The 26,922-nt window shown below is 42.1% G+C and overlaps 2 protein-coding genes and 1 long non-coding RNA gene across 3 annotated transcripts; 1 reads left to right on the forward strand and 2 right to left on the reverse strand.

The window, feature by feature from the left end:
* Positions 1-920: 920 nt before the first annotated feature.
* Positions 921-3,501, reverse strand: LOC121531935. Its single transcript, XR_005994217.2, has 3 exons — positions 3,456-3,501; positions 1,603-1,667; positions 921-1,441 (listed from the first exon to the last, which is right to left on the reverse strand). It is a non-coding gene; the product is annotated as an uncharacterized LOC121531935 (long non-coding RNA).
* A 2,647-nt stretch (positions 3,502-6,148) lies between these two features.
* On the reverse strand, positions 6,149-9,928 carry LOC121531937 (ADP-ribosylation factor 4-like). Its single transcript, XM_041837505.2, has 6 exons — positions 9,729-9,928; positions 8,983-9,063; positions 8,384-8,493; positions 8,184-8,255; positions 7,820-7,945; positions 6,149-7,728 (listed from the first exon to the last, which is right to left on the reverse strand). The coding sequence occupies exons 1-6, from the start codon at positions 9,793-9,795 to the stop codon at positions 7,642-7,644; spliced, it is 543 nt and encodes a 180-aa protein (XP_041693439.1). The 5' UTR covers positions 9,796-9,928; the 3' UTR covers positions 6,149-7,641.
* A 58-nt stretch (positions 9,929-9,986) lies between these two features.
* Positions 9,987-25,284, forward strand: LOC121531936 (transmembrane protein 116). Its single transcript, XM_041837504.1, has 14 exons — positions 9,987-10,053; positions 10,733-10,824; positions 10,970-11,063; positions 11,267-11,310; positions 14,376-14,439; positions 16,668-16,802; positions 21,742-21,837; positions 21,951-22,000; positions 22,127-22,231; positions 22,385-22,430; positions 23,818-23,889; positions 24,042-24,195; positions 24,345-24,418; positions 24,654-25,284. Exons 3-14 carry the CDS (start codon positions 11,031-11,033, stop codon positions 24,828-24,830), a joined length of 1,050 nt encoding a protein of 349 aa, XP_041693438.1. The 5' UTR covers positions 9,987-10,053; positions 10,733-10,824; positions 10,970-11,030; the 3' UTR covers positions 24,831-25,284.
* Positions 25,285-26,922: the final 1,638 nt, after the last annotated feature.

Here is a 26,922-nt window from a genome sequence, read left to right on the forward strand (position 1 = left end):
AAGTCTATGGAAGGGGGTGAGAACCATGAGCCTCCTAGGTTTTGTATTGAAGTCAATGTACCCAGATGACGACGGAAGCTAGCTTTCCTCCGGCTACACCATGGTGCTACCCTACAGAGTGCTGTTGAGGCTACTGTAGACCTTCTTTGCAAAATAGTGTTTTAATCAATTATTTAGTTACTTTAATATATTTAGTATAGTTTTATCTAAAAAATATATTATTTTTTATTAAATTCACTGAGGAGGATGGTCCTCCCCTTCCTCCTCTGAGGAGCCTCCACTGCCCTTGTCCTATTCCCTGCCCTGTCTGACAGCACCTCACACACGCAGCAGCCTGCATTGTGTGTCTGCAAGCTTTACTTTCGTTTCCATCATTTAGTTTCATTTCCGCGTTGCCTCTGCTTTTCTCAGATAGCGTCTTCTTTCGTTACTAGGTGCTGAACAAACACGACACAACAAAATCAAACTATGACGTGCGTGCGCCTGTGTATGTGTACATGCGCGTCTGGAGAGAGGGCAGTCCCGTTCAAGAAAGTATTTACCTAACAAACAGAGAAGGCTAAACTACACGCTAATCTAGGCCTACATAAAGCTAATTACAAAAAAGTAAATAAAATAATGCACTGAGACTGAAATGAAATTGTCAGTATGTATGATTTTAAAGATGTGTCAAGTGGCTTGGATATTATTTACTTGCACTACACTACTTGCTGTAAGTATAATTAGTGATGTAAAAACTTTGCAGCTGTTCTCTACAATGTGGCATCAATATCAGAGTGTATAAAAATGTATGAAAAATGTCTGCACTCACTAACTGTAATTCGCTCTGGATAAGAGCGTCTGCTAAATGACTAAAATGTAAATGTAAAATATAAATACCCAAAATGACAACTACAGTACAAATGGCACAGGTAAGTTTGTTCATGTTGCAAATGTTTTTTCCATTTTTATGTTCATTTTTTAAACATTTTCATGTAAATCATGCGTTCAGCATTGTAGTGTATTTGGGAATGCGTTTTCTTCAGCAGGCCCCCCATGACCCGCCGAAACCAAGCAACGCAGACAACCAGAAGCCAACCAAAAGAAAGAAAAGAATGGTTCTTCATCTGGCGGCATTCTAGGGTACATTTCGTGTAAGTATTCAGGTAAGTAATATAAGCTTTGTGCTTCGGATGAGCTTCATCTAGTCGTCTCAGGTGTCTTCGGGTGTCTGGTGCTTGGGTTCGTCGGTGCGTCAAGGTCGCTGCGGATCAAAATAATCTGCAGCTCCTGGCTCTGCTCACCAGGCCCGACTGACCAGGTCCTAAGAGGTCATGCTGAGGGTCAGTACCTGCTAGGGGACAGACTCCCAACACACCCCCCAGGACACGGCCAGGGACCTAGTGACCTGCCCTTGGGAGCAGGCTTTTCATCTCCTTTCCTCCTCCTCTTCTCCTCTTCTCTGTGGGACAAGACTATGTTTTAGTCACAGTCAGTCTACAAGACAACTCTGGCCCTACAATGTAGTATGTTTAGAGGCTCAATTAAATTCTATACATTTGTATTGTCCATAAAGGGTTATTCATCACAGACACATGCATGTTGTCGATATGAGATACTTACAAGAAAATACACAGCAAGCAAACAGAGTGGGAACTCCATAGTGACCTGACAGAGGTTCACCAGTCCTGCAACACAAGGAAGGACACACATATACAGTTGAAGTCGGAAGTTTACATACACATTAGCCAAATACATTTAAACTCAGTTTTTCACAATTCCTGACATTTAATCATTGTAAAACTTCCCTGTCTTAGGTCAGTTAGGATCACCACTTTATTTTAAGAATGTGAAATGTCAGAACAATAGTAGAGAGAATGATTTCTTTCAGATTTGATTTCTTTCATCACATTCCCCAGTGGGTCAGAAGTTTACATATACTCAATTAGTATTTGGTAGCATTGCCTTTAAATTGTTTAACTTGGGTCAAACGTTTCGGGTAGACTTCCACAAGCTTCCCACAATAAGTTGGGTGAATTTTGGCCCATTCCTCCTGACAGAGCTGGTGTAACTGAGTCAGGTTTGTAGGCCTCCTTGCTCACACACGCTTTTTCAGTTCTGCCCACAAATGTTCTATAGGATTGAGGTCAGGGCTTTGTGATGGCTTTGTGAATACCTTGATTTTGTTGTCCTTAAGCCATTTTGCCACAACTTTGGAAGTGTGCTTGGGGTCATTGTCCATTTGGAAAACCCATTTGCGACCAAGCTTTAATTTCCTGACTGATGTCTTGAGATGTTGCTTTAATATATCCACATAATTTTCCTTCCTCATGATGCCATCTATTTTGTGAAGTGCACCAGTCCCTCCTGCAGCAAAGCACCCCCACAGCATGATGCTGCCACCCCCGTGCTTCACGGTTGGGATGGTGTTCTTCGGCTTGCAAGCTGCCCCCTTTTTCCTCCAAACATAACGATGGTCATTATGGCCAAAAAGTTATATTTTTGTTTCATCAGACCAGAGGACATTTCTCCAAAAAATATGATCTTTGTCCCGATGTGCAGTTGCAAACCGTAGTCTGGCTTTTTTATGCCGGTTTTGGAGCAGTGGCTTCTTCCTTGCTGAGCGGCCTTTCAGGTTATGTCGATATAGGACTTGTTTTACTGTGGATATAGATACTTTTGTACCAGTTTCCACCAGCATCTTCACAAGGTCCTTTGCTGTTGTTCTGGGATTGATTTGCACTTTTCGCACCAAAGTACATTCATCTCTAGGAGACAGAACGCGTCTCCTTCCTGAGAGGTATGACGGCTGCGTGGTCCCATGGTGTTTATACTTGCGTACTATTGTTTGTACAGATGAACGCAGTACCTTCAGGCATTTGGAAATTGTTCCCAATGATTAACCAGATTTGTGGACATCATTTTCTGGAATTTTCCAAGCTGTTTAAAGGCACAGTCAACTTAGCGTATGTAAACTTTTGACCCACTGTTATTGTGATACAGTGAATTATAAGTGAAATAATCTGTCCACAAACAATTGTTGGAAAAATTACTTGTGTCATGCACAAAGTACATGTCCTAACCAACTTGCCATAACTATAGTTTGTTAACAAGACATTTGTGGAGTGGTTGAAAAACAAGTTTTAATGACTCCAACCTAAGTATATGTAAACTTCCGACTTCAACTGTATGTGAGTGACGCAGGCGATACTGATACATCCTCCCGGTACAGCATTGATGTTTAACAAATAATCTTACCATGTATTATAGTCTTGTCAAAGTTATCTTGTACTATAGACATTTGAATCTAAAGAAAAAACTGTAACCTATTCCTGTAACTGTAACTGTACAACAAAACAAATACAATATTTGGGTTTGATGATATTGAAATGCATGCAAACTGAATGACAAACAAAGTACATAAAACAAATCACTCACTATACAAGCTATTAGATCTCTATAGAAAGGAAACTCACCCGAATCCTTTAGCGGAGGGCTCCGCAGGATAGAAAGGACAGATCAAACGTTGCAACCTCCTTTTATATCCTGAACAAACTCTCTCCTCCCCCTCCTGATCTGTCATTACAATGCTGAGGGCCACAGGAAAGCACCTAACACCCTCAGCCTGCATTGTGTGTGTGTGGGCGTGCACGGGCTGAGCACAGTGGCTCTTTGCCACACGTTTCTTCTTTCCCTTTAAGTTTCGTTTCTCTGCTGCCTCTCCTTTTCTCAGATATGGTTTATTTGTTTCTAGGCTTCTACCCAGCTAGCAAATTTGGTTCCTTGGAAGTTGTGAAAACGTACGTTTTTGATTTCCCATTGGTTCTGGGAACGTAGCCATAAGTTACGTTCTGAGAACGGAAGTGAACATTTTGCCTGTTCTGGGAATATTTATTTTTAGGTTGCACAGGGAGTCTTGTGAGGCTTGTGGGGGTCATTGAGCAAACCCCAAATGGTTCGGACGCTACAGACGTTTTCGTGAGAAGACCTATTTTTGGGATGTCTCCTGGTCTGACAAACACTGCTGTAGCCCTGCCACCTTCCACTGCAGATGCGGAAGGCCAACTTCGGTGGATGCGGTAGATTAAGACGCAGCCCATGCAAAAAGATATCTCTAGCTTAAACAGACAGATTTTCATTGGGATTTTTGTATTATGCTAATTAGATGTATGTGCGGGCACGGACATCGACTCTGTTTTAAAAAAAATAGAACCATGAGGAAACCTGTAGGAAACGTTATGCTGAAGAACTGAAATTCCCACAGGAGAATGTTGTTTCTTAACATTTTCTGAACTATTTGAGAACATTCCCATGTCAAAATTGAAACCCTACCTCATTAAGGAATACCTGGAATAGTATAACAGTAATCCTTCTACCCCCCCTCCCCCCCATTTAAAAAAAAGAAGAAAAAAAGAGTGGTTATTCCACTGGCTATCCTAAGTTGAATGCACCAATTTGTAAGTCACTCTGGATAAGAGCGTCTGCTAAATGACTTAAATGTAAATGTTAACAAATCAGTTGGAGAACATTTCCAAAATGTAACGTTATTTTGTCAAGTTCCTTAAATGTGCTAAGAATGTTCTAAAGCCAAGCAAAATTCTGCACCATAACCATAAAGTTGTGGGAAGGTTGTATGCAAACCATAGGACAACCATGCTCTCACCAAGCTCTAAGAAACATATGGTTCTCAGAACATTATGTGCTAGCTGGGTAGGCACCTGTTTCAACAAGTACACCTGTTCTTTTTAGAAGGCAATAAAATACCAATACAAAGCTCCTAACATCAAACCCTGTCTTTATATACTGTAACTTTCACATCAGCACCCTTCCATCTCAATTTAACTTTTTGTTCCACGTTTTATTATCTGTGGAAAACAACACTGACAAACACCCTAAAATTAAGTAGACCTACTGGGGACAGACCTCAATTCAATGTAATTTCATTGAAATGATGTGAAAACAACGTTGATTCAACCAGTGTGTGCCCAGTGGGGAGTAAGTCAGTTCCTATGACCATACCCTAAATAGAATGCATGCCATAACCCCATATTAATTATCATGTTATCAGTGTGTCAATAATCTGCAACAACCAACTGTTAAATATTATGCTGATGTGAGGATGATCATTTTGAGTATATCTTACTTTATATTTAGAAATGAATCCTGATGCATTGTTTTTTTGTTGTAGCTTTTGAAGTCATGAGTAACATGGCCTATTCAAAAAGTATGTATTTTCAGTTACACAAATAAAATAAGGAAACTTGTGAATATTATTGTGAGGATTACTGTAGCGTTTGACCAATCCACTCTTAACAAATAAGGTATCTGTCCTTGAACTGAAAGACAAATATAGCATTCTCAGTCACATTTCATACCAATACTGACTGCTCCCACACAAACACACAATGTACCCAACTTCTCCCAACAGAAATAAACCGAGGTGACACTGCACATAACACAAAATATTTAACCAAGAACCCCCCCCCTGGTGGATTACAACTGCAATGTCATGATCTGTCTGAACAGTCCCGTGAGCACATTTCTCTGAACAAGTTTTCCATTAGAAATGAAGACAACTGTTGTGATATCATTGTACCTGATATCACAAATACCAAATATTATTCTAGTTCATGTACAGTACCACAACTAACAGAACTAAGGCCTAAGAGATGAGGGCTCCGGGTTGAAGTTTCCCCTCCCCTTAACCATTAGTGGGGGAAATGCAAACCTGACCCAATATTAGAACTAGGGGCAACTTCACCCTAAACCGAGATGTGGCAGGATGTACTATAGTTTCACACCCCCTCTATACTTTAGGTAAAACCTGACTCAGGCACTGTGTGTGAGGTTAAGGACATTAGACAGACAAGTCATTTTCATCCTTGTTTCATCTGATTCCAGATTTCCACTCAGCCAGGGTGTAAGTGAATGTGCACAGTCACCCTTCATGTTTCTCTAGTGTTGGTTTTGGAACTATGCCAGAAGGGAGGAGCTGATTCACTTCAGCCGGAGAGACCTAAAGCTTTGGGCTGCCAAACATGGAGCATGGGTACATTAAACATTCCTTAACACAATCTACACAGAGAATTACATACGCAAACTGAAGTATCCATATCCTCACATTCAAAACACAAGCTCTATCAATTTACATTTAAATCCTCAGACAAAGACAATTTAACAGGTGGATTTATTTATACATGTTTTGTAAAACATAATTAGTTATCATGTCATTCAAAGTTGAGTGGCAGCTTTATGTAGTTTCCAGAAGCATCCGTCAGTTGGAATGTATGCACAGCTCAGGGACATGCAGGGGTGTGTGTGGGAGGGTCAGATTAAGCACTCAACATCAGCCATCAAATACCAGAAGAGTGCGCCCGGTAACAAACAAGCAAGCACTGCTGAGCCAAGCATGCCACTGAACTGTACAACACTGATATTGGCCTGGTTTCAATGCTTAGAAAACACATCCTTCCGCCTTCTTCCCTTTCCTTCCTTGACACCATTGTTTCAAGCCAATACTTCAGATATGTAATAACTTCAAGGACGGGCGAGAGGAAAGAAATCATTTTCTAAGTAATAGAACAGGGCCACAGCCTGGGTTAGGAGGTGCACATTCTCACTAGACAAGACCAAAAAAAATGTATGTCGTTTGAGCTCATTCGAGGTAGAAGTTGTACCTAACCACAGATCCTGGATCAGGTTACCCATCCTAACCTGAATCATTAGGAGGATGAAAAAGTATCAAACACCTGTTTCAACGTTTAGCGGCAACTTCTACCTACTAATTTCAGCTTCCCACAGCTTACATCAAAGCACATAAGGAAATGGGTTATTACATAATTGTGGCCCATAAAAAGCATCTCCTCTTTTCTATTTGGAGAGCCCAGAGCAAAGCTACCCTACAATAATATGGCGAAAACAGGTAGTACCAGGAGCAAACTGTTTCCAGTGGTTCCATTCTGTTCCATTCACTGGGAGGAGTTCCATTTGGCTCCCAGTGCAGAAAAACTTCCTCAAACTGGAGATTTATGACATCACTGTCATCTTATTCTTAATCTCATTCTAGAAACGTCTGTCCCTTACAGAGGTGAAATAGCATGGCAGTGAGGTCACAGGGGTGAGAGGTAAAGGGTCAGGGTTGTTTCAACGAAAATGTCCATGAGGTCTAGTGGACCTGAACAGTTTGTGGTAGAAGTTTCCCTTTACCACAGATCTAGGATCAGATTACAACACCCCCAATCCTAATCTTAACCATAGGCAGATTTAAAAAGGTCTGACCCAGGATCAGTGGTTGTGGGCAACGTCAACCCAGCAGAACACTTTACAGAGGAAGAGGCATCTCCATGGTGTCTCAGAGCAGCCATTTGCTAAACACGCAATTGAAAGCGTCAGTTTATCTGCTGCAAAATATGAGGTTGGGAAAAAGTGAAGATTACTGTTATCCCTTCAGATACTCGTCTAAAGTAAAAGAAAGTGAAGTAAAAAGAGTAGTAAAATAATAAGCTGTTCATGTATGTATGTATTGATTGCATTGTCCACAAGTCCTGTCCATTCTATGGGCACAAGTTCTTCAAGACCAAACTTCTCTTGATTGAAGGTGTCAGTCTTCTATCTCTGTGGTTCACTCTCGTTCTCGGCTTTTCTCTCTTGTGATGTCCGGTGTTATTGCTTGGACAGCTCGTTGGAAAGCCAGTCCAGTCCTTCATACAGTCCTGTGCCCTGGGTCGCACAGGTCGCCTGCACGTGCCACTGAGAAGGGAGAGAGAGAAAGAAAATGATCAACATTGAGAAAAGTGTGCCTGCATTAGTGTTTGTATGTCTAGGTCTGTGACAGACTCACCACTCTGCTGCGGAGGCTCTGCAGTCCCAGTTTGTCTGTGAGGTCGCTGACTGCCATAGCATTGGGAAGATCCTGCTTGTTAGCAAACACCAGCAACACTGCTTCTCTCAACTCATCCTCCTGGAGCTAGGGGGAGAGTGATTAGATCACTAGTTTGAGATAATGAGCTCTTGTTCAGAAAGTCAACACTGTGCTCTGTGATTAAATAAATTGTTTCACACAAAGTTTCAGGTTCAATGTCCAGTCAATTATAAATAAACAGACCCAGCCAAGACACTTAGCAAGTCTACAGACCTACATACCATACCAACAGTAAATATACCCATCATTAACTACATATCATACATACAGTAAATATACCTACCATTTTAGAGAGCTCCTCTGCAGACTCAGCCACTCTCTCTCTGTCGTTGCTGTCCACTACAAAGATCAGACCCTGAGTGAGGGAGGAACACAGTCAGAGCAGAACAGTCAGAGAGGAGGAGGATGCCCTGAGGCATTACATGAGAGAAGTAAAAGAGTAGGCTGTAGCCTCCCCGGTTCCCTTTTGGTGTGTGCGTTTACCTGTGTGTTCTGGAAGTAGTGTCTCCAGAGGGGTCTGATCTTGTCCTGACCACCAACATCCCACACCGTGAAGCAGATGTTCTTATACTCCACCGTCTCCACGTTAAAGCCTGTCACACACACAGACCATGAAAGGTCATTAAACAAACGCACTACACAAATATCTGAAATTAACATTCCCAGTGTTCAAAAACCATTGGAGTCACATGAGGTATCGCGTTGGAAACTTTGAGGGGTGGTGGAGAACCTGTATGTATGTATGTATGTATATATGAAGTCTAAATGTCAATCCCATGTATTAGATGGATGGCAATATATTATTATATCTATAGACTAGTGCATGAATGTGGTTAGTGGCAGTCCAATATTCTACCTAAGTCAATCATACCTAAATGTACATTTACGTCATTTAGCAGATGCTCTTATCCAGAGAGACTTACAATTTGGTGCATTCAACTTATGATAGCCAGTGGGACAACCACTTTTTTTTTTTATGGGGGGTGGGGGAGTAAAGCCAACAATGCAATCAAGCAAGAGCAGGTGAGACTGGAGGGTGAATTGTGGGTGTGACTGTTTGACTGTGTGTGTGTGTGTTTTACCGATAGTTGGAATGGTGGTCACTATTTCTCCCAGCTTCAGTTTGTACAAGATAGTCGTTTTCCCTGCAGCATCCAAACCCACTGAGAAAACAAACGTAATGTTCAAATAAATCGATCTCATTCTCACATGCAACAAAGTGCATTCAAAAAAATACCCAATGTCTAACATCACATTGACATTTTTATTGTAGCTATTAACGGTGTAGCTTATCCGTGTCGATTGCTGCATGAAGATACGAAAACCCACCCGCAAATGACGGATAGCTAGCTAAACAGATGGCTAACTAACGTGAGCTAGAACTAGCAAACTAGCTAGTCACTCACGACAGACCAAGAAACAACATTGTTAGAGGGATTTTTGTAACTAGCTGGTTAGTTTTCTATTATTCTATACCCGTTAGCTAGCTAACTTAAATATACAGTTAGTACAAGTAGCTAGCTAGTTAAATAACTAACTATATTTGAACTTTCTGCAAGTATGTTGACACAAGTCAACCACCAAAAAGTTAGCTACGTAGTAGCTAGCAACACTTTTTGGACAACTATGAACTAACGTTAGCTACTGTTAGCTAACTGGTCACCGTTACTATCCTAGCTACACCATTTGGGTCCAACGATTCAACTTTTTTTGTTATATATATATATATATATATATGTTAGTAACTCACTAGACTGTGATGTTTTACAGTACATTTGAAAGCCAAAGTTAGCCAGCTGACATCAGCTAGTTAACAGCCGACACTTACCCATAAGTATTCTCATCTGTTTCTTGCCGAACAGTCTGGTAAAAACTGACGAGATTAGGAGCCCCATGTTGTGCGTGAATGTCTCAAATGTTTAAGGAAAGCGTTTCTAAATTCTTGTCGTTCTTGAGACAAGAGGTGTGAATCTATCTGTTTGTGACTCCCAAGCAAGAATCCTTTCTGTCCTCTAATGCTGCCACGTCCGGGCCAACGTGGAACTCCCAACGTCATCGATTTGACTCAACTTTATTAGCATTAGGAGCAACGTGGTGATGGACAACGCAATATTAAACTAATGCAGGGACAATTGTCTTGAGCAGACATTATCGTAAGTAAAACGACTCTGCATTTACAGGTTTGACCGATCCAACACTACTAATTTGTATCACATAAAATACAATAAAATGAATGTAGAAATGTCACTTGTTGTTCACACTGCTTATTTGCAGTTCCATTGTGTGCCATCAGATGTCAAATTACAACACGGGTTCGCTGTTATTGCAACGCGAACTAATGACGTCACATCAGATAGACCCTCTTTGGTCAGTATTTATCTTCTGACAGCCCAATTTAACTTCACAGGGTATAATTAATTAGTTAATCCTCCTCATCATGCATTTCATTACATTATGGTGAAGTGTGAGGGATATAATGTGTTTGTTTCTGCAATGGGCAGTGATCAATGTCACACATTATAGAGATTGTTTGAAACATAAACAAGCAAGCACACTCACGCACGTTCTGTGCAATAGATGCGTTTGGCTAAGTAGGGCAGCAAGCCTACTATCACTGAGAAACGTGTTAATCTGGTGTTTAGAGTAAACAATGTTTTTACTGCATTTGAGTTTCTCCTCTGCAACTTGTGTGTCCCATTAAAAGCTGGTACATGCATTATGTAGCCTATGCCAAACAAATAATTAACATATATAATAAACAGTTATTATTATAGGATGTATAGGGTTCTCTATAGGCAACTCTCTGGTCTTTTCCCCAAATCTCCAAACCAGTATGAGACCTGGTTCATCGAACGACCGCCATGCACGGCATTTCCGAAGGGAAATTCCTACACCTGTCCGGTGTGGGGATTTTCGCCGCAAAGGTAAATCGACATGTGACAGACAGGTCCAAAGCGCAGGCGTCTTGGTGCGGTGGGCGGGCTGTCTTTTAATAACACACTCAGACTTATGGAAAGAATCATATATTTTGTGCTGCGGACTACATGGATAACGATTTATTTATTTCAGACTAAGGACAGGTGCGCTTTGGATAACTTTGCCTAGGTGGCTATTGTGCGGCTCATTCACTATGGATTTGAATCGAACTTTAAGCAATGACCAGGTAAGACATATTTTTTCAATGATTGGTGCAAGTAAATTGATGTGTAGTCTCTAAACCTATTTACATTATAGGTATAGCTATAAAAGCCCCATTGAAAAATATTACAGAGCTGCAATGGAGCTAGCTATTGGCCCAGGCTCATTCTGTTTTATGGCTATTTCGGCACACTATTGAATTGATTCTAAAATGTTTTCTTTATTTAGATCACTGGTCTCTCGACTGTGTACCTGGTGTCTCTGTCTTTAAGGTAAGCAAAACTGACTTCACACACCCTTAAGCTATCTGTGACACATGGATGTAAAGTGTTGCATGTCAGCTACGATTTAAGAAAGTTTAGGTCTAAGTGTTTCCAGTGGTGTAAAGTACTTTAAAGTACTACTTACGTAGTTTTTTGGGGTATCTTTTCTTTACTTTACTATTTATATTTTTGACAATTTTTACTTTTACTTCACTACATTCCTAAAGAAAATAATATACTTTTTACTCCATACATTTTCCCTGACACCCAAAAGTACTCCTCACATTTCGAATGCTTAGCAGGACACGAAAATGGTCCAATTCACGCACTTCTCAAGAGAACATCCATGGTCATCCCTACTATGGACTCACTAAACACAAATGCTTTGTTTGTAAATTATGTCTGAGTGTTGGAATGTACCCCTGGCTATCCTTAAAAAAAGGAAAAAAATAGAAAATGGTGCCATCAGGTTTGCTTAATATTAGGAATGTGAAATGATGTATACTTTTACTTTTACTTTTGATACTTTAGTATATTTTTGCAATTAAATTTACTTTTGATACTTAAGTATATTTAAAACCAAATACTTTTAGACTTTTACTCAAGTAGTATTTCAATGGGTGACTTTCAGTTTTACTTGAGTCATTTTCTATTAAGGTATCTTTACTTGTACTCAAGTATGACAATTGGGTACTTTTTCCACCACTGAGTGTTTCTAAATGTAACTGTTCTTAAGTGTTGTGCAAATAGTCTTACCTAGGCTATGTGTTTTCAAATCAAAGCAATTTATAGTAGGCTAGTCTAGAAAATATTTTAGTTTGTTTTGGTTGTTGTTGAAAACGTAGACTAGTAAATTACACAACTGAGAAGTTGACTTCACACACGTGTCTTCTCATAATAACATGGTTGGCCTCCGGTCTTTTCATCTTATATTTCTGCAGTGTTGCCAGTCAGACCAGTTGAGCAACTTGACATGCATGTGACTTACGTAATTTATCATAACTCGGGGCGTAGGCAATATAAAGCACTGTGTTGGCCATGCCTAACTCTAGCTCTTTACAGCACTACCATGCTGTCCTTTAAGCCTGCATAGTAGATGAGGAGTTTGTTGTTTGGCTGCAAAGAACCGCTTGATGTGTTTTGTTTATTTAGGGTCAAGTTTGATATGTGTCATTTTAGAGACAACCTTGTTATTTTTCTTGACTTATTATATTTGAAGGGTTTCATTCCAAAACGCTATATATCCATTTTCAGAAATGTTGGTAAATTAGCTTTTATTGTTTAAAGAACTTATGATGGTTTCATTTTAGAGAGACAAATAATCATGTTTTTGCAAAATGCTATCTGCATTTTGAGACTATCTGCATTTTGTGCCCACTGGGCACACACTGGTTGAATCAACATTGTTTCCACGTCATTTCAATGAAATCACGTTGAACCAGCATGGAATAGACATTGAATTGATGTCTGTGTCCAGTGGGAGGTTTTACACAGTCAAATGTAACATGTTTTATGCTACATTTGTGACATCAATATATATATTTAAAAAAATTAATCAATACAGTAATTAGAGATACGTATGTAAAAAATTTACATTTTACATTTTAGTCATTTAGCAGATTTAGCAGATGCCCTGCGTGACTTACACACAGAGTGACTTACAGTTAGTGCAATCATCTTAAGATAGCAAGGTGAGACAACCACATATCACAGTAAAATATACAGTATATGAACATTCCATTCCACTCACGAAGGTGCCCATAAGCAATCATTTCTAGTGAAAAAACACACATTTTGGGATATAGAATACCTAGGCAGTTGCACAACTGAATGCATTCAACCGAAATGTGTCTTCCGCATTTAACCCAACCCTTCTGAATCAGAGAGGTGCGGGGGGCTGCCTTAATCGACGTCCACGGCGCCCGGGGACCAGTTGTTGTTCAGGGTTAACTGCCTTGCTCGAGGGCAGAAGGGCAGTTTTTTCCACCTTGCCAGCTCTGGGATTTGAACCAGCAACCTTTCAGTTACTGGCCCACCGCTATTAACCACTAGGCTACCTGCCACCCCATATATAGAGGTGGATATAGCATTTTGGAAATAAACTTCATTTGAATGCATGTAGCCTACATCTGAATGCAGAGGTCTTGAGATCAGTGAGTGATTCTTGAGTTGTTAGCCTCCAATCGATCAGGACACAGCCCCACGCCCACCCAAGCCCCTGCCTCCCATTTCAGCACCCAGTCCACTGGACAGCTCCCCCCTTTTACTACATACACTCAACCAAGCAGCCTCCACAGTGTGTGTGTGTGTGTGTGTGTGTATCTAGGTCAAGCATCTATTACCTGCTAGTTATTCTGATGGTTTATAGGACATGGTATAGGCCTACATTACATTTTATGATTTGATATTCCTTTATTGCATACCATTAGCCTGGATTCCATCTCTGTTCAGCTATTATGTTCCGCTCCTTGCCACTCCTGTCATGACAGGAGTGGCAAGAAGTGGAATGTTAGCTAAAAAGACTGATACCCAGACTAGCATTCCATGTCTTTGTGTTGTAATTTGATTGTATTTATTTTCCATCACAATCTTTGACTGTTTTGTACAGTGCCTTGCAAAAGTATTCATCCCCCTTGGCGTTTTTCCTATTTTGTTGCATTACAACCTGTAATTTAAATGGATTTGTATTTGGATTCCATGTAATGGACATACACAAAATAGTCAAAATTGGTGAAGTGAAATGAAAAAAATGTCTGGCACAAACCCAACACCTCTCATCACCCCGAGAACACCATCCCCACAGTGAAGCATGGTGGTGGCAGCATCATGCTGTGGGGATGTTTGCACGCTCAAGCACGCTCAAGCACGCTTATTTCTTGTTTGTTTCACAAAAAAGTGGTAGGCATGTTGTGTAAATCAAATTATACAAACGCCCAAAATATCCATTTTAATTCCAGGTTGTAAGGCAACAAAATTGGAAAAATGCCAAGGGGGGTGAATACTTTCGCAAGCCACTGTAATGGTGCTATAATTTTGTACTATCAGTATTTAGGTATTTGACTTTCTGTTTCTAGTTTGATTGGGAGTTTTTCAGTGCTGGTGGTTTCCATTGCAAAGAGGAGACACCTACAAGAACAGGTGGGTGGATGAGAGGAAGAGCATATTTGACTGTGTGTGTGTGCGTGCGTGCCTGTACCTATATGTGTGTGTGTGTGTGTGTGTGTGTGTGTGAGAGTGTGATACAATTATATAAGTATTTGGTCACCTACAAACAAGCAAGATTTCTGGCTCTCACAGACCTGTAACTTCTTTAAGAGGCTCCTCTGTCCTCCACTTGTTACCTGTATTAATGGCACCTGTTTGAACTTGTTATCAGTATAAAAGACACCTGTCCACAACCTCAAACAGTCACACTCCAAACTCCACTATGGCCAAGACCAAAGAGCTGTCAAAGGACACCAGAAACAAAATTGTAGACCTGCACCAGGCTGGGAAGACTGAATCTGCAATAGGTAAGCAGCTTGGTTTGAAGAAATCAACTGTGGGAGCAATTATTAGGAAATGGAAGACAAACAAGACCACTGATAATCTCCCTCGATCTGGGGCTCCACGCAAGATCTCACCCCGTGGGGTCAAAATGATCACAAGAACGGTGAGCAAAAATCCCAGAACCACACGAGGGGACCTAGTGAATGACCTGCAGAGAGCTGGGACCAAAGTAACAAAGCCTACCATCAGTAACACACTATGCCGCCAGGGACTCAAATCCTGCAGTGCCAGACGTGTCCCCCCTGCTTAAGCCAGTACATGTCCAGGCCCGTCTGAAGTTTGCTAGAGTGCATTTGGATGATCCAGAAGAGGATTGGGAGAATGTCATATGGTCAGATGAAACCAAAATATAACTTTTTGGTAAAAACTCAACCTCGTCGTGTTTGGAGGACAAAGAATGCTGAGTTGCATCCAAAGAACACCATACCTACTGTGAAGCATGGGGGTGGAAACATCATGCTTTGGGGCTGTTTGTCTGCAAAGGGACCAGGACGACTGATCCGTGTAAAGGAAAGAATGAATGGGGCCATGTATCGTGAGATTTTGAGTGAAAACCTCCTTCCATCAGCAAGGGCATTGAAAATGAAACGTGGCTGGGTCTTTCAGCATGACAATGATCCCAAACACACCGCCCGGGCAACGAAGGAGTGGCTTCGTAAGAAGCATTTCAAGGTCCTGGAGTGGCCTAGCCAGTCTCCAGATCTCAACCCCATAGAAAATCTTTGGAGGGAGTTGAAAGTCCGTGTTGCCCAGCGACAGCCCCAAAACATCACTGCTCTAGAGGAGATCTGCATGGAGGAATGGGCCAAAATACCAGCAACAGTGTGTGAAAACCTTGTGAAGACTTACAGAAAACGTTTGACCTGTGTCATTGCCAACAAAGGGTATATAACAAAGTATTGAGAAACTTTTGTTATTGACCAAATACTTATTTTCCACCATAATTTGCAAATTAATTCATAAAAAATCCTACAATGTGATTTTCTGGATTTTGTTTCTCATTTTGTCTGTCATAGTTGACGTGTACCTATGATGAAAATTACAGGCCTCTCTCATCTTTTTAAGTGGGAGAACTTGCACAATTGGTGGCTGACTAAATACTTTTTTCCCCCACTGTAACATGATCATTATCTTCCGAATCGTTGTGGCCTACTGAACATGGCCCAGGCTACTCCCTCCCTGTCTGCCTGTGTCTATACTCCCTCATTGAGTCAGAACTATAGGACTGCCTGCTCTATCTACTCTAGCGAAAGTTGGAGAGGCCCTTCTAGTGGGGTCACAGGGGATGGAGAAAGAGACAATAACATACTTAAACGATAGAACAGTGAACAAACAGTACCAGTGCAAACTATTAACTGAATGTCCGTGGACCCTAAACATACAGTAACTCAACCCAGAACACTAGTAGTTTGGTGATGCTCTCTGGGACCAATGTGCAATGTGGGAAGATGTTTGCCCACGCTGCAGACGGCTATATCGGTCCACTAATACAGGAATAGTAAAGGCCCAGTGCACTACTTTTGTGAAAATGTTTCATATATACTGTATATATTTATTATTAATATTTATTTTATTATTCTGATTTTTCAGGGGGTGCTGCAGGATCCTCAGCACCCCTACTTCCCACGGCTATGCCAATGTGACCCTTGACACATTCTTACAGAAGCTGTAACACCAAGGCTATGAATTATATCAAGTTCATTCCCACCTGCGTCAAGCACATTAGACAGGATATATTTATTCTGTGGCTATAGATGTACAATGTTTTGTCATTTTCTCTTAGTTTTGCAAACACGCAAATGCCTGTGTCTTTTTAGGTGAATCCCTTGGTCCAGCTGGCTCTAGCTGATCTGTTGGCAGCAGTCACCCTGATGTTCACGAGCGCAATGAATGAGACACACACCTTCACTCCCAGTGTGTTAATCTGTGAAACACTACTGCCTCTGTCACTGGTGAGCCAGTCTCCTGTGGATCTTATACTGTATGTAGGGATAATGCACTATAATAATCCTCATCTTAGAATGAACATTCTGTAGATGCAAAAGAGTTTGTTAAACAGTTTAATTTTGTCCTTAGTCACTCAAATACACTCTATAGCTTTGAAGCACACTACAGAACTGTGAATGGCCAAACAATTACTTCAGAAAAGTTAATAAAAAAAGCTTGTGTGCTCACCTCTAGACTAAGGTATACCGTTGAAGTCGGAAGTTTACATACACCTTAGCCAAATACATTTAAACTCAGTTTTTCACAATTCCTGACATTTAATCATTGTAAAACTTCCCTGTCTTAGGTCAGTTAGGATCACCACTTTATTTTAAGAATGTGAAATGTCAGAACAATAGTAGAGAGAATGATTTCTTTCAGATTTGATTTCTTTCATCACATTCCCAGTGGATCAGAAGTTTACATACACTCAATTAGTATTTGGTAGCATTGCCTTTAAATTGTTTAACTTGGGTCAAACGTTTCGGGTAGCCTTCCACAAGCTTCCCACAATTCCTGACAGAGCTGGTGTAACTGAGTCAGGTTTGTAGGCCTCCTTGCTCGCACACGCTATTTTAGTTCTGCCCACAGATTTTCTATAGGATTGAGGTCAGGGCTTTGTGATGGCCACTCCAATACCATGACTTTGTTGTCCTTAAGCCATTTTGCCACAACTTTGGAAGTATGCTTGGGGTCATTGTCCATTTGGAAGACCCATTTGCGACCAAGCTTTAACTTCCTGACTGATGTCTTGAGATTTTGCTTCAATATATCCACATAATTTTGCTTCCTCATGATGCCATCTATTTTGGCATCATGATGCTGCCACCCCCGTGCTTCACGGTTGGGATGGTGTTCTTCGGCTTGCAAGCTACCCCCTCTTTCCTCCAAACATAACAGATCCTCCTCTCCACCCTCTCCGAGCTGGGCATCTCCGGCGCGGCTCACTCCTGGATTGCGTCCTACCTGACCGGTCGCTCCTACCAAGTGGCGTGGCGAGAAGCTGTCTCCGCACCACGTGCTCTCACCACTGGTGTCCCCCAGGGCTCAGTTCTAGGCCCTCTCCTTTTCTCCCTATACACCAAGTCACTTGGCTCTGTCATATCCTCACATGGCCTCTCCTATCATTGCTACGCTGACGATACACAACTAATCTTCTCCTTTCCCCCCTTCTGATAACCAGGTGGCGAATCGCATCTCTGCATGTCTGGCAGACATATCAGTATGGATGACGGATCACCACCTCAAGCTGAACCCTGGCAAGACGGAGCTGCTCTTCCTCCCGGGGAAGGACTGCCCGTTCCATGATCTCGCCATCACGGTTGACAACTCCGCTGTGTCCTCCTCCCAGAGTGCGAAGAGCCTTGGCGTGACCCTGGACAACACCCTGTCGTTCTCCGCCAACATCAAGGCGGTGACCCGCTCCTGCAGGTTCATGCTCTACAACATTCGGAGAGTACGACCCTGCCTTACACAGGAAGCGGCACAGGTCCTAATCCAGGCACTTGTCATCTCCCGTCTGGACTACTGCAACTCGCTGTTGGCTGGCCTCCCTGCCTGTGCCATTAAACCCCTACAACTCATCCAGAATGCCGCAGCCCGTCTGGTGTTCAACCTTCCCAAGTTTTCTCACGTCACCCCCTCCTCCACACACTCCACTGGCTTCCAGTTGAAGCTCGCATCCGCTACAAGACCATGGTGCTTGCCTATGGAGCAGTGAGGGGAACGGCACCTCTGTACCTTCGGGCTTTGATCAGTCCCTACACCCAAACGAGGGCATTGCGTTCATCCACCTCTGGCCTGCTGGCTCCCCTTCCTCTGCGGAAGCATAGTTCCCGCTCAGCCCAGTCAAAACTGTTCGCTGCTCTGGCACCCCAATGGTGGAACAAGCTCCCTCACGACGCCAGGACAGCGGAGTCACTCACCACCTTCCGGAGACATTTGAAACCCCACCTCTTTAAGGAATACCTGGGATAGGATAAAGTAATCCTTCTGCCCCCCCCAAAATTGTAAAGTGGATATCCCACTGCCTATAGGGTGAATGCACCAATTTGTGAGTCGCTCTGGTTAAGAGCGTCTGCTAAATGACGTAAATGTGCCCTTGAGCAAGGCACTTAACCCTAATTGCTCCTGTAAGTCGCTCTGGATAAGAGCGTCTGCTAAATGACTAAAATGTAAATGTAATAACGATGGTCATTATGGCCAAACAGTTCTATTTTTGTTTAATCAGACCAGAGGACATTTCTCCAAAAGGTACGATCTCATGTGCAGTTGCAAACCGTAGTCTGGCTTTTTTATGGCGGTTTTGGAGCAGTGGATTCTTCCTTGCTGAGCGACCTTTCAGGTTATGTTGATATAGGACTCGTTTTACTGTGGATATAGATACTTTTGTACCTGTTCCTCCAGCATCTTCACAAGGTCCTTTGCTGTTGTTCTGGGATTGATTTGCACTTTTCGCACCAAAGTACGTTCATCTCTAGGAGACAGAACGCGTCTCCTTCCTGAGCGGTATGATGGCTGCGTGGTCCCATGGTGTTTATACTTGCATACTATTGTTTGTACAGATGAACGTGGTACCTTCAGGCATTTGGAAATTGCTCCCAAGGATGAACCAGACTTGTGGAGGTCTACAATTCTTTTTCTGAGGTCTTAGCTGATTTCTTTTGATTTTCCCATGATGTCAAGCAAAGAGGCACTGAGTTTGCAGGTAGGCCTTGAAATACATCCACAGGTACACCTCCAATTGACTCAAATGATGTCAATTAGCCTATCAGAAGCTTCTAAAGCCATGACATCATTTTCTGGAATTTTCCAAGCTGTTTAAAGGCACAGTCAAAATAGTGTATGTAAACTTCTGACCCACTGGAATTGTGATACAGTGAATTATAAGTGAAAAAATCTGTCTGTAAACAATTGTTAGAAAAATTACTTGTGTCATGCACAAAGTAGATGTCCTAACCGACTTGCCAAAACTATAGTTTGTAAACAAGAAATTTGTGGAGTGGTTGAAAAATGAGTTTTAATGACTCCAACCAAAGTGTATGTAAACTTCCGACTTCAACTGTACATAAGGTATAGATATACAATACCGTTCAAAAGTTTGGGGTCACTTAGAAATGTTTTGTCCATTAAAATAACATCAAATTGATCAGAAATACAGTGTAGACATTGTTAATGTTGTAAATGGCTATTGTAGCTGGAAACGGCTGATTTTTAATGGAATATCTACATAGGCGTACAGAGGCCCATTATCAGCAACCATCAGTCCTGTGTTCCAATGAAACATTGTGTTTGCTAATCCAAGTTTATCATTTTAATAGGCTAATTGATCATTAGAAAACCATTTTGCAATTATGTTAGTACAGCTAAAAACTGTTGTGCTGATTAAAGAAGCAATCAAACTGGCCTTCTTGAGACTAGTTGAGTATCTGGAGCATCAGCAATTGTGGGTTCGATTACAGGCTCAAAATGGTCAGAAACTTGGTCAATAACTTTCTTCTGAAACTCGTCAGTCTATACTTGTTCTGAGAAATAAAGGCTATTCCATGCAAGAAATTGCCAAGAAACTGAAGATCTTGTACAGCGCAAACTGGCTCTAACCAGAATAGAAAGAGGAGTGGGAGGCCCCAGTGCACAACTGAGCAAGAGGACAAATACATTGGAGTGTCTAGTTTGAGAAACAGACGCCTCACAGGTCCTCAACTGGCAGCTTCATTAAATAGTACCCGCAAAACACCAGTGTCAACGTCAATAGTGAAGAGGCGACTCCGGGATGCTGACCTTCTAGGCAGAGTTGCAAAGAAAAAGCCATATCTCAGACTGGCCAATAAAAATAAAAGATGGGCAGTCTGAGATATGGCTTTTTCTTTGCAACTCTGCCTAGAAGGTCAGCATCCCGGAGTCGCCTCTTCACTGTTGACGTTGAGACTGGTGTTTTGCGGGTACTATTTAATGAAGCTGCCAGTTGAGAACCTGTGAGGCGCCTGTTTCTCAAACTAGACACTCAAATGTATTTGTCCTCTTGCTCAGTTGTGCACCGGGGCCTCCCACTCCTCTTTCTATTCTGGTTAGAGCCAGTTTGTGCTGTTCTGTGAAGGGAGTAGTACACAGTGTTGTACGAGATCTTCAGTTTCTTGGCAATTTCTCGCATGGAATAGCCTTCATTTCTCAGAACAAGAATAGACTGACGAGTTTCAGAAGAAAATTCTTTGTTTCTGGCCATTTTGAGCCTGATGCTCCAGATACTCAACTAGTCTCAAGAAGGCCAGTTTGATAGCTTATTTAATCAGCACAACAGTTTTCAGCTGTTCTAACATAATTGCAAAATGGTTTTGTAATGATCAATTAGCCTTTTAAAATGATAAACTTGGATTAGCAAACACAACATGCCATTGGAACACAGGACTGATGGTTGCTGATAATGGGCCTCTGTATGCCTATGTAGATATTCCATAAAAAATCTGCAGTTTCCAGCTACAATAGCCATTTACAACATTAACAATGTCTACACTTTATTTCTGATCAATTTTATGTTATTTTAATGGACATAAAAATTGCTTTTCTTTCAAAAACAAGGACATTTCTAAGTGACCCCAAACTTTTGAACGGTAGTGTACATACAGTCTGTCTTTGAGTGCTTCAGCATGATCTAATTTTAATAGCATTTTTCGTTCATGAGGAATGTGTAAGTCAGACAGAATTGGTGGTGGATGAACTGTTCTATGCTGTGTTATGTCATGGAGCATGACATAATGCCATGTCATTTGCAGAGACAGAGTGTGACGAGCAAAGTTTTACTGCTTGTCCTTTCTATTATAGACCTTTAACTGTAGTGCTCTTGACACTTTACTGTGTGCCATTTGCTATTATAATAATTTAACAGTGTGTGTGTGTTCTCTGTTCCAGATGTTTTACTTTGTGTCGTTCCTCCTGGTGGTAGTGTATGCCTGGGAGTCAAAGCATGCCGTCGAGGGATGGAGGGAGAGACCAAGAGAGGAAGAGGTGAGAACCCAACCATCCACCAAGGGCTCCTACACACGCACGCATGCACACACACACACGCACACAACTTTGTTTGATTTATTCTAAAATCTAATATCCCTCTCTCCCCCCAGTCCCAGTGTAGACAAAGGGTGGGGGTTGTGCCTGTATATACTTGTGTGTGGTGAGTCAAACTATTTCATTTCCAAATAAAAACATCCCTGCTTTTAACCAAACTGATCTGCGTAGTGACTTAAAAGCAACATACAGTATGTCCCGGACTGTGTGTGTGTGTGTGATGCCCCTACAGGTTTATACCGTTGGTGATGTACTTTGTGTACGTGATGACTTTAGTCCTGGTACCACCCAGCCAGATGACGGCAAACAACGGTGAAGCTAGCACATACTGCAACAGGTGTGTGTGTGTGTCTTTGTGTGCTGCGAAGGCCAGGGTTCGTCCTGGTCCATTTGCATGCTTATGACACTTTAATGAGAGAAAATGTACATACTCTAGCAAAACATTTCTTATGAATGTCTCACATCTCTCTGTGATTGTGTTTCCTCTTAGCTGTATCCCCTTCCTGCATATCTGGAGGGACCACTGCTCAGATATAGTGAGTAAATACCTGGTTCCACCCATGTTGTATCAGCTCAGCGTTCAACACCATAGTGCCCTCAAAGGTCATCACTAAGCTAAGGACCCTGGGACTAAACATCTCCCTCTGCAACTGGATCCTGGACTTACTGATGGGCCGCCCCCAGGTGGTAAGGGTAGATAACATCAGACTTGCCACGCTGATCCTCAACACGGGGGCACCTCAGGGGCGCGTGCTCAGTCCCCTCCTGTACTCCCTGTTCACCAATGACTGCATGGCCAGGCACGACTCCAACACCATCATTAAGTTTGCCGACGACACAACAGTGGTAGGCCTGATCACCGACAACGATGAGACAACCTATAGGGAGGAGGTCAGTGACCTGGCCGTGTGGTGCCAGGATAACAACCTCTCCCTCAATGTGATCAAGACAAAGGAGATGATTGTGGACTACAGGGAAAAAAAAGAGGACTGAGCATGCCCCCATTCTCATCGACAGGGCTGTAGTGGAACAGGTTGAGAGCTTCAAGTTCCTTGGTGTCCACATCACCAACAAACTATCATGGTCCAAACACACCAAGACAGTAGTGAAGAGGGCACGACAAAGCCTATTCCCCCTCAGGAGACTGAAAAGATTTGGCATGGGTCCTCAGATCCTCAAAAAGTTATACAGCTGCACCATCGAGAGCATCCTGACTGGTTGCATCACTGCCTGGTATGTCAACTGCTTGGCCTCCGACTGCAAGGCACTACAGAGGGTAGTGCGTACAGCCCAGTACATCACTGGGGCCAAGCCTCCTGCCACCAGGACCTTTATACCAGGCGGTGTCAGAGGAAGGCCCTAAAAATTGTCAAAGACCAGCCACCCTAGTCATAGACTGATCTCTCTGCTACCGCACGGCAAGCGGTACCGGAGCACCAAGTCTAGGTCCAAAAGGCTTCTTAACAGCTTCTACCCCCAAGCCATAAGACTCCTGAACAGCTAATCATGGCTACCCAGACTATTTGCATTGGCCCCCCACCCCACCCCCTCTTTTACGCTGATGCTACTCTCTGTTTATTATCTATGCATAGTCACTTTAACTCTACCGACATGTACATATTACCTCAGTTACCTCGACTAACCTGTGCCCCCGCACATTGACTATGTACCAGTACCTCCTGTATATAGCCTCCCTACTGTTATTTTATTTTACTGCTGCTCTTTAATTATTAGTTATTTTTAACTTATCTATTTTTTACTTAACACAATTATTTTTCTTAAAACTGCATTGTGGTTAAGGGCTTGTAAGTAAGCATTTCACTGTTGTGTTCGGCGCATGTGGCAAATAAAATTTGATTTGATTTGATCTGTTCATAAAGGGACTGGACAGCATATTGAATGAGACCTTGTTTTGTTTTCCAGGAACAGATCCATGATATCTTCATACGATGCTTCCTCTTCGTCAGTGTGATACCAGTTTTGGTGTGCTGCACAGTAAGTACCATAGATCTTCACTAATCTAACATACAGTACAACAATCACCATAGTTATCTCATAAACATGGGTTCATTTACAGTAGTTTACAGCCAATAGAATGAAGAATGATGATCATGAAAATGATGAGTTATGGTGATGGTGATGGACAGGTGGTTTACTACAAGGTGGGCAGCAGGTATCGCAGGTATGAGGAGGAGGGACTATTTCCTGTGGAGAGAGATGCACGTTCCAGGAAACGGCTGAGGGGTGTGTTCTCCACTGTTCGCTACATGATGGTGGTCATCATCTTCTGCTGGACGCCAGGTACACAAAGTCATCTCCCCACAAACGCACGCATGCACACACACACACACACACACACACACACACACACACACACACACACCCTGTATGCGTGTAACTTTGTAACTCCAACCTCAGGACTAATATAATCTATTTTGTCCCGTCCACAGCTCTTGTTCTGGTTGTCCTCTCTGTGATACCAGACATACCTCAAGAGAATCTCTTCCCCCTATATGTTATACAGGTCAGTATTTCTAGGGGGAAATGAATTGCCATTTTCCCCTAGAGAGCCTTCTTTAGCTATGTAAAATGCATAATGACACTAAGATAAGCACCCATAATGCTTTATCCTTACCCACTATACTCCATCTTGATTCAGAGGGGTTAGGTTAAATGCAGAAGACACATTTCGGTTGAATGCATTCAGTTGTGCAACTGACTAGGTGCCCCCTTCCATTCCCATCCTGGTGTCACTGCAGGCGGTGACGGTGTCGCTGCAGGGCTGTCTGAACAGCGTGGTCTATGCCTGGAGACGACCAAACTTCAGAGACGCTGTGCTCGGAGAGAGGATGCCCCTGCTCAGCCAAGACGCCCCTCTGCCCTTCTTTGACGAATCATTGAGGGGGCCGCTAGGACCATTAACCTCTAACCCCTGACTTTAGAGAAGCTGTTGTACTGCGGGTGGAATTCTCCCTCTGCCACAGATCGAGAAACAGTTTACCCTCCTCAAATACTAACCTTTACCACTGAGGGAAGCAATGCAACACTGACCTTAGATCAACGTCTGGGGATAACTTCATTCTGCTACTCCCACTGGGATGGTTGTCCGGAGCCAAGACAATGGTGTACTATGGACGTAGGGGTCGATTCAGAATTAGGAAATGTATGCCTTTCCTACGCACGTCTTTCCTATTGACTTCTCAGTAGTTGGTATTCAGACTTTCCTTATGCAGGCTTTGCAGATGTGGTTTCCTTGTAAATAAATAAATACATTTAATTAAACTGCTGAAAATCCTCCCACTTGCTGGCCATACAGACTTTCTCGTGGAGTTTTCGTTCAATAGAGTTTTCAGTACACTACCGGTCAAAAGTTTTAGAACACCTACTCATTCAAGGGCTTTTCTTTATTTTTACTATTTTCTACATTGTAGAATAATAGTGAAGACATCAAAACTATAAAATAACACGTATGGAATCATGTAGTTACCAAAAAAGTGTTAAACAAATCAAAATATATTTTATATTTGAGATTCTTCAAATAGCCAACCTTTGCCTTGATGACAGCTTTGCACACCCTTGGCATTCTCTCAACCAGCTTCATGAGGTAGTCACCTGGAATGCATTTCAATTAACAGGTGTGCCTTCTTAAAAGTTAATTTGTGGGAATTTCTTTCCTTCTTAATGCGTTTGAGCCAATCAGTTGTGTTGTGACAAGGTAGGGGGGGTATACAGAAGATAGCCCTATTTGGTAAAAGACCAAGTCCATATTAGGGCAAGAACAGCTCAAATAAGCAAAGAGAAACGACAGTCCATCATTACTTTCAGACATAAAGGTCAGTCAATACGGAAAATTTCAAGAACATTGAAAGTTTCTTCAAGTGCAGTCGCAAAAACCATCAAGCGCTATGATGAAACTGGCTCTCATGAGGACCGCCACAGGAATGGAAGACCCAGAGTTACCTCTGCTGCAGAGGATAAGTTCATTAGAGTTACCAGCCTCAGAAAATGCAGCCCAAATAAATGCTTCACAGAGTTCAAGTAACAGACACATCTCAACATCAACTGTTCAGAGGAGACTGTGTGAATCAGGCCTTCATGGTCGAATTGCTGCAAAGAAACCATTACTAAAGGACACCAATAATAAGAAGAGACTTGCTTGGGCCAAGAAACACAAGCAATTGACATTAGACCAGTGGAAATTTGTCCTTTGGTCTGGAGTCCAAATTGGAGATTTTTGGTTCCAACCGCCGTGTCTTTGTGAGACGCAGTGTGGGTGAACGGATGATCTCCGCATGTGTATTTCCCACCGTAAAGCATGGAGGAGGAGGTGTTATGGTGTGGGGGTGCTTGGCTGGTGACACTGTCTGTGATTTATTTAGAATCCAAGGCACACTTAACCATCATGGCTACCACAGCATTCTGCAGCGATACGCCATCCCATCTGGTTTGGGCTTAGTGGGACTATCATTTGTTTTTCAACAGGACAATGACCCAACACACTGGCTGTTTAAGTGCTATTTTACCAAGAAGGAGATTGATGGAGTGCTGCATCAGATTACCTGGCCTCCACAATCCCCCGACCTCAACCAAATTGAGATGGTTTGGGATGGGTCGGACCACAGAGTGAAGGAAAAGCAGCCAACAAGTGCTCAGCATATGTGGGAACTCTTTCAAGACAGTTGGAAAAGCATTCCAGGTGAAGCTGGTTGAGAGAATGTGTGCAAAGCTATCATCAAGGCAAAGGGTGGCTACTTTGAAGAATCTCAAATATAAAATATATTTTGATTTGTTTAACACTTTTTTGGTTACTACATGATTCCATATGTGTTATTTCATAGTTTTGATGTCTTCACTATTATTCTACAATATAGAAAATAGTAAAAAATAAAGAAAAACCCTTGAATGAGTAGGTGTTCTAAAACTTTTGACCGGTAGTGTACATTTATCTTAAGCCATCCCTTTAAAGACGGTGTACCTTTAATAAAAATGTTGTCGACAGATTTACTAAAATACATCGAGAGAAAAGCT

The sequence above is a fragment of the Coregonus clupeaformis genome, chromosome 19, assembly GCF_020615455.1.
Source record: "Coregonus clupeaformis isolate EN_2021a chromosome 19, ASM2061545v1, whole genome shotgun sequence".
Classification (NCBI taxonomy): domain Eukaryota; kingdom Metazoa; phylum Chordata; class Actinopteri; order Salmoniformes; family Salmonidae; genus Coregonus; species Coregonus clupeaformis.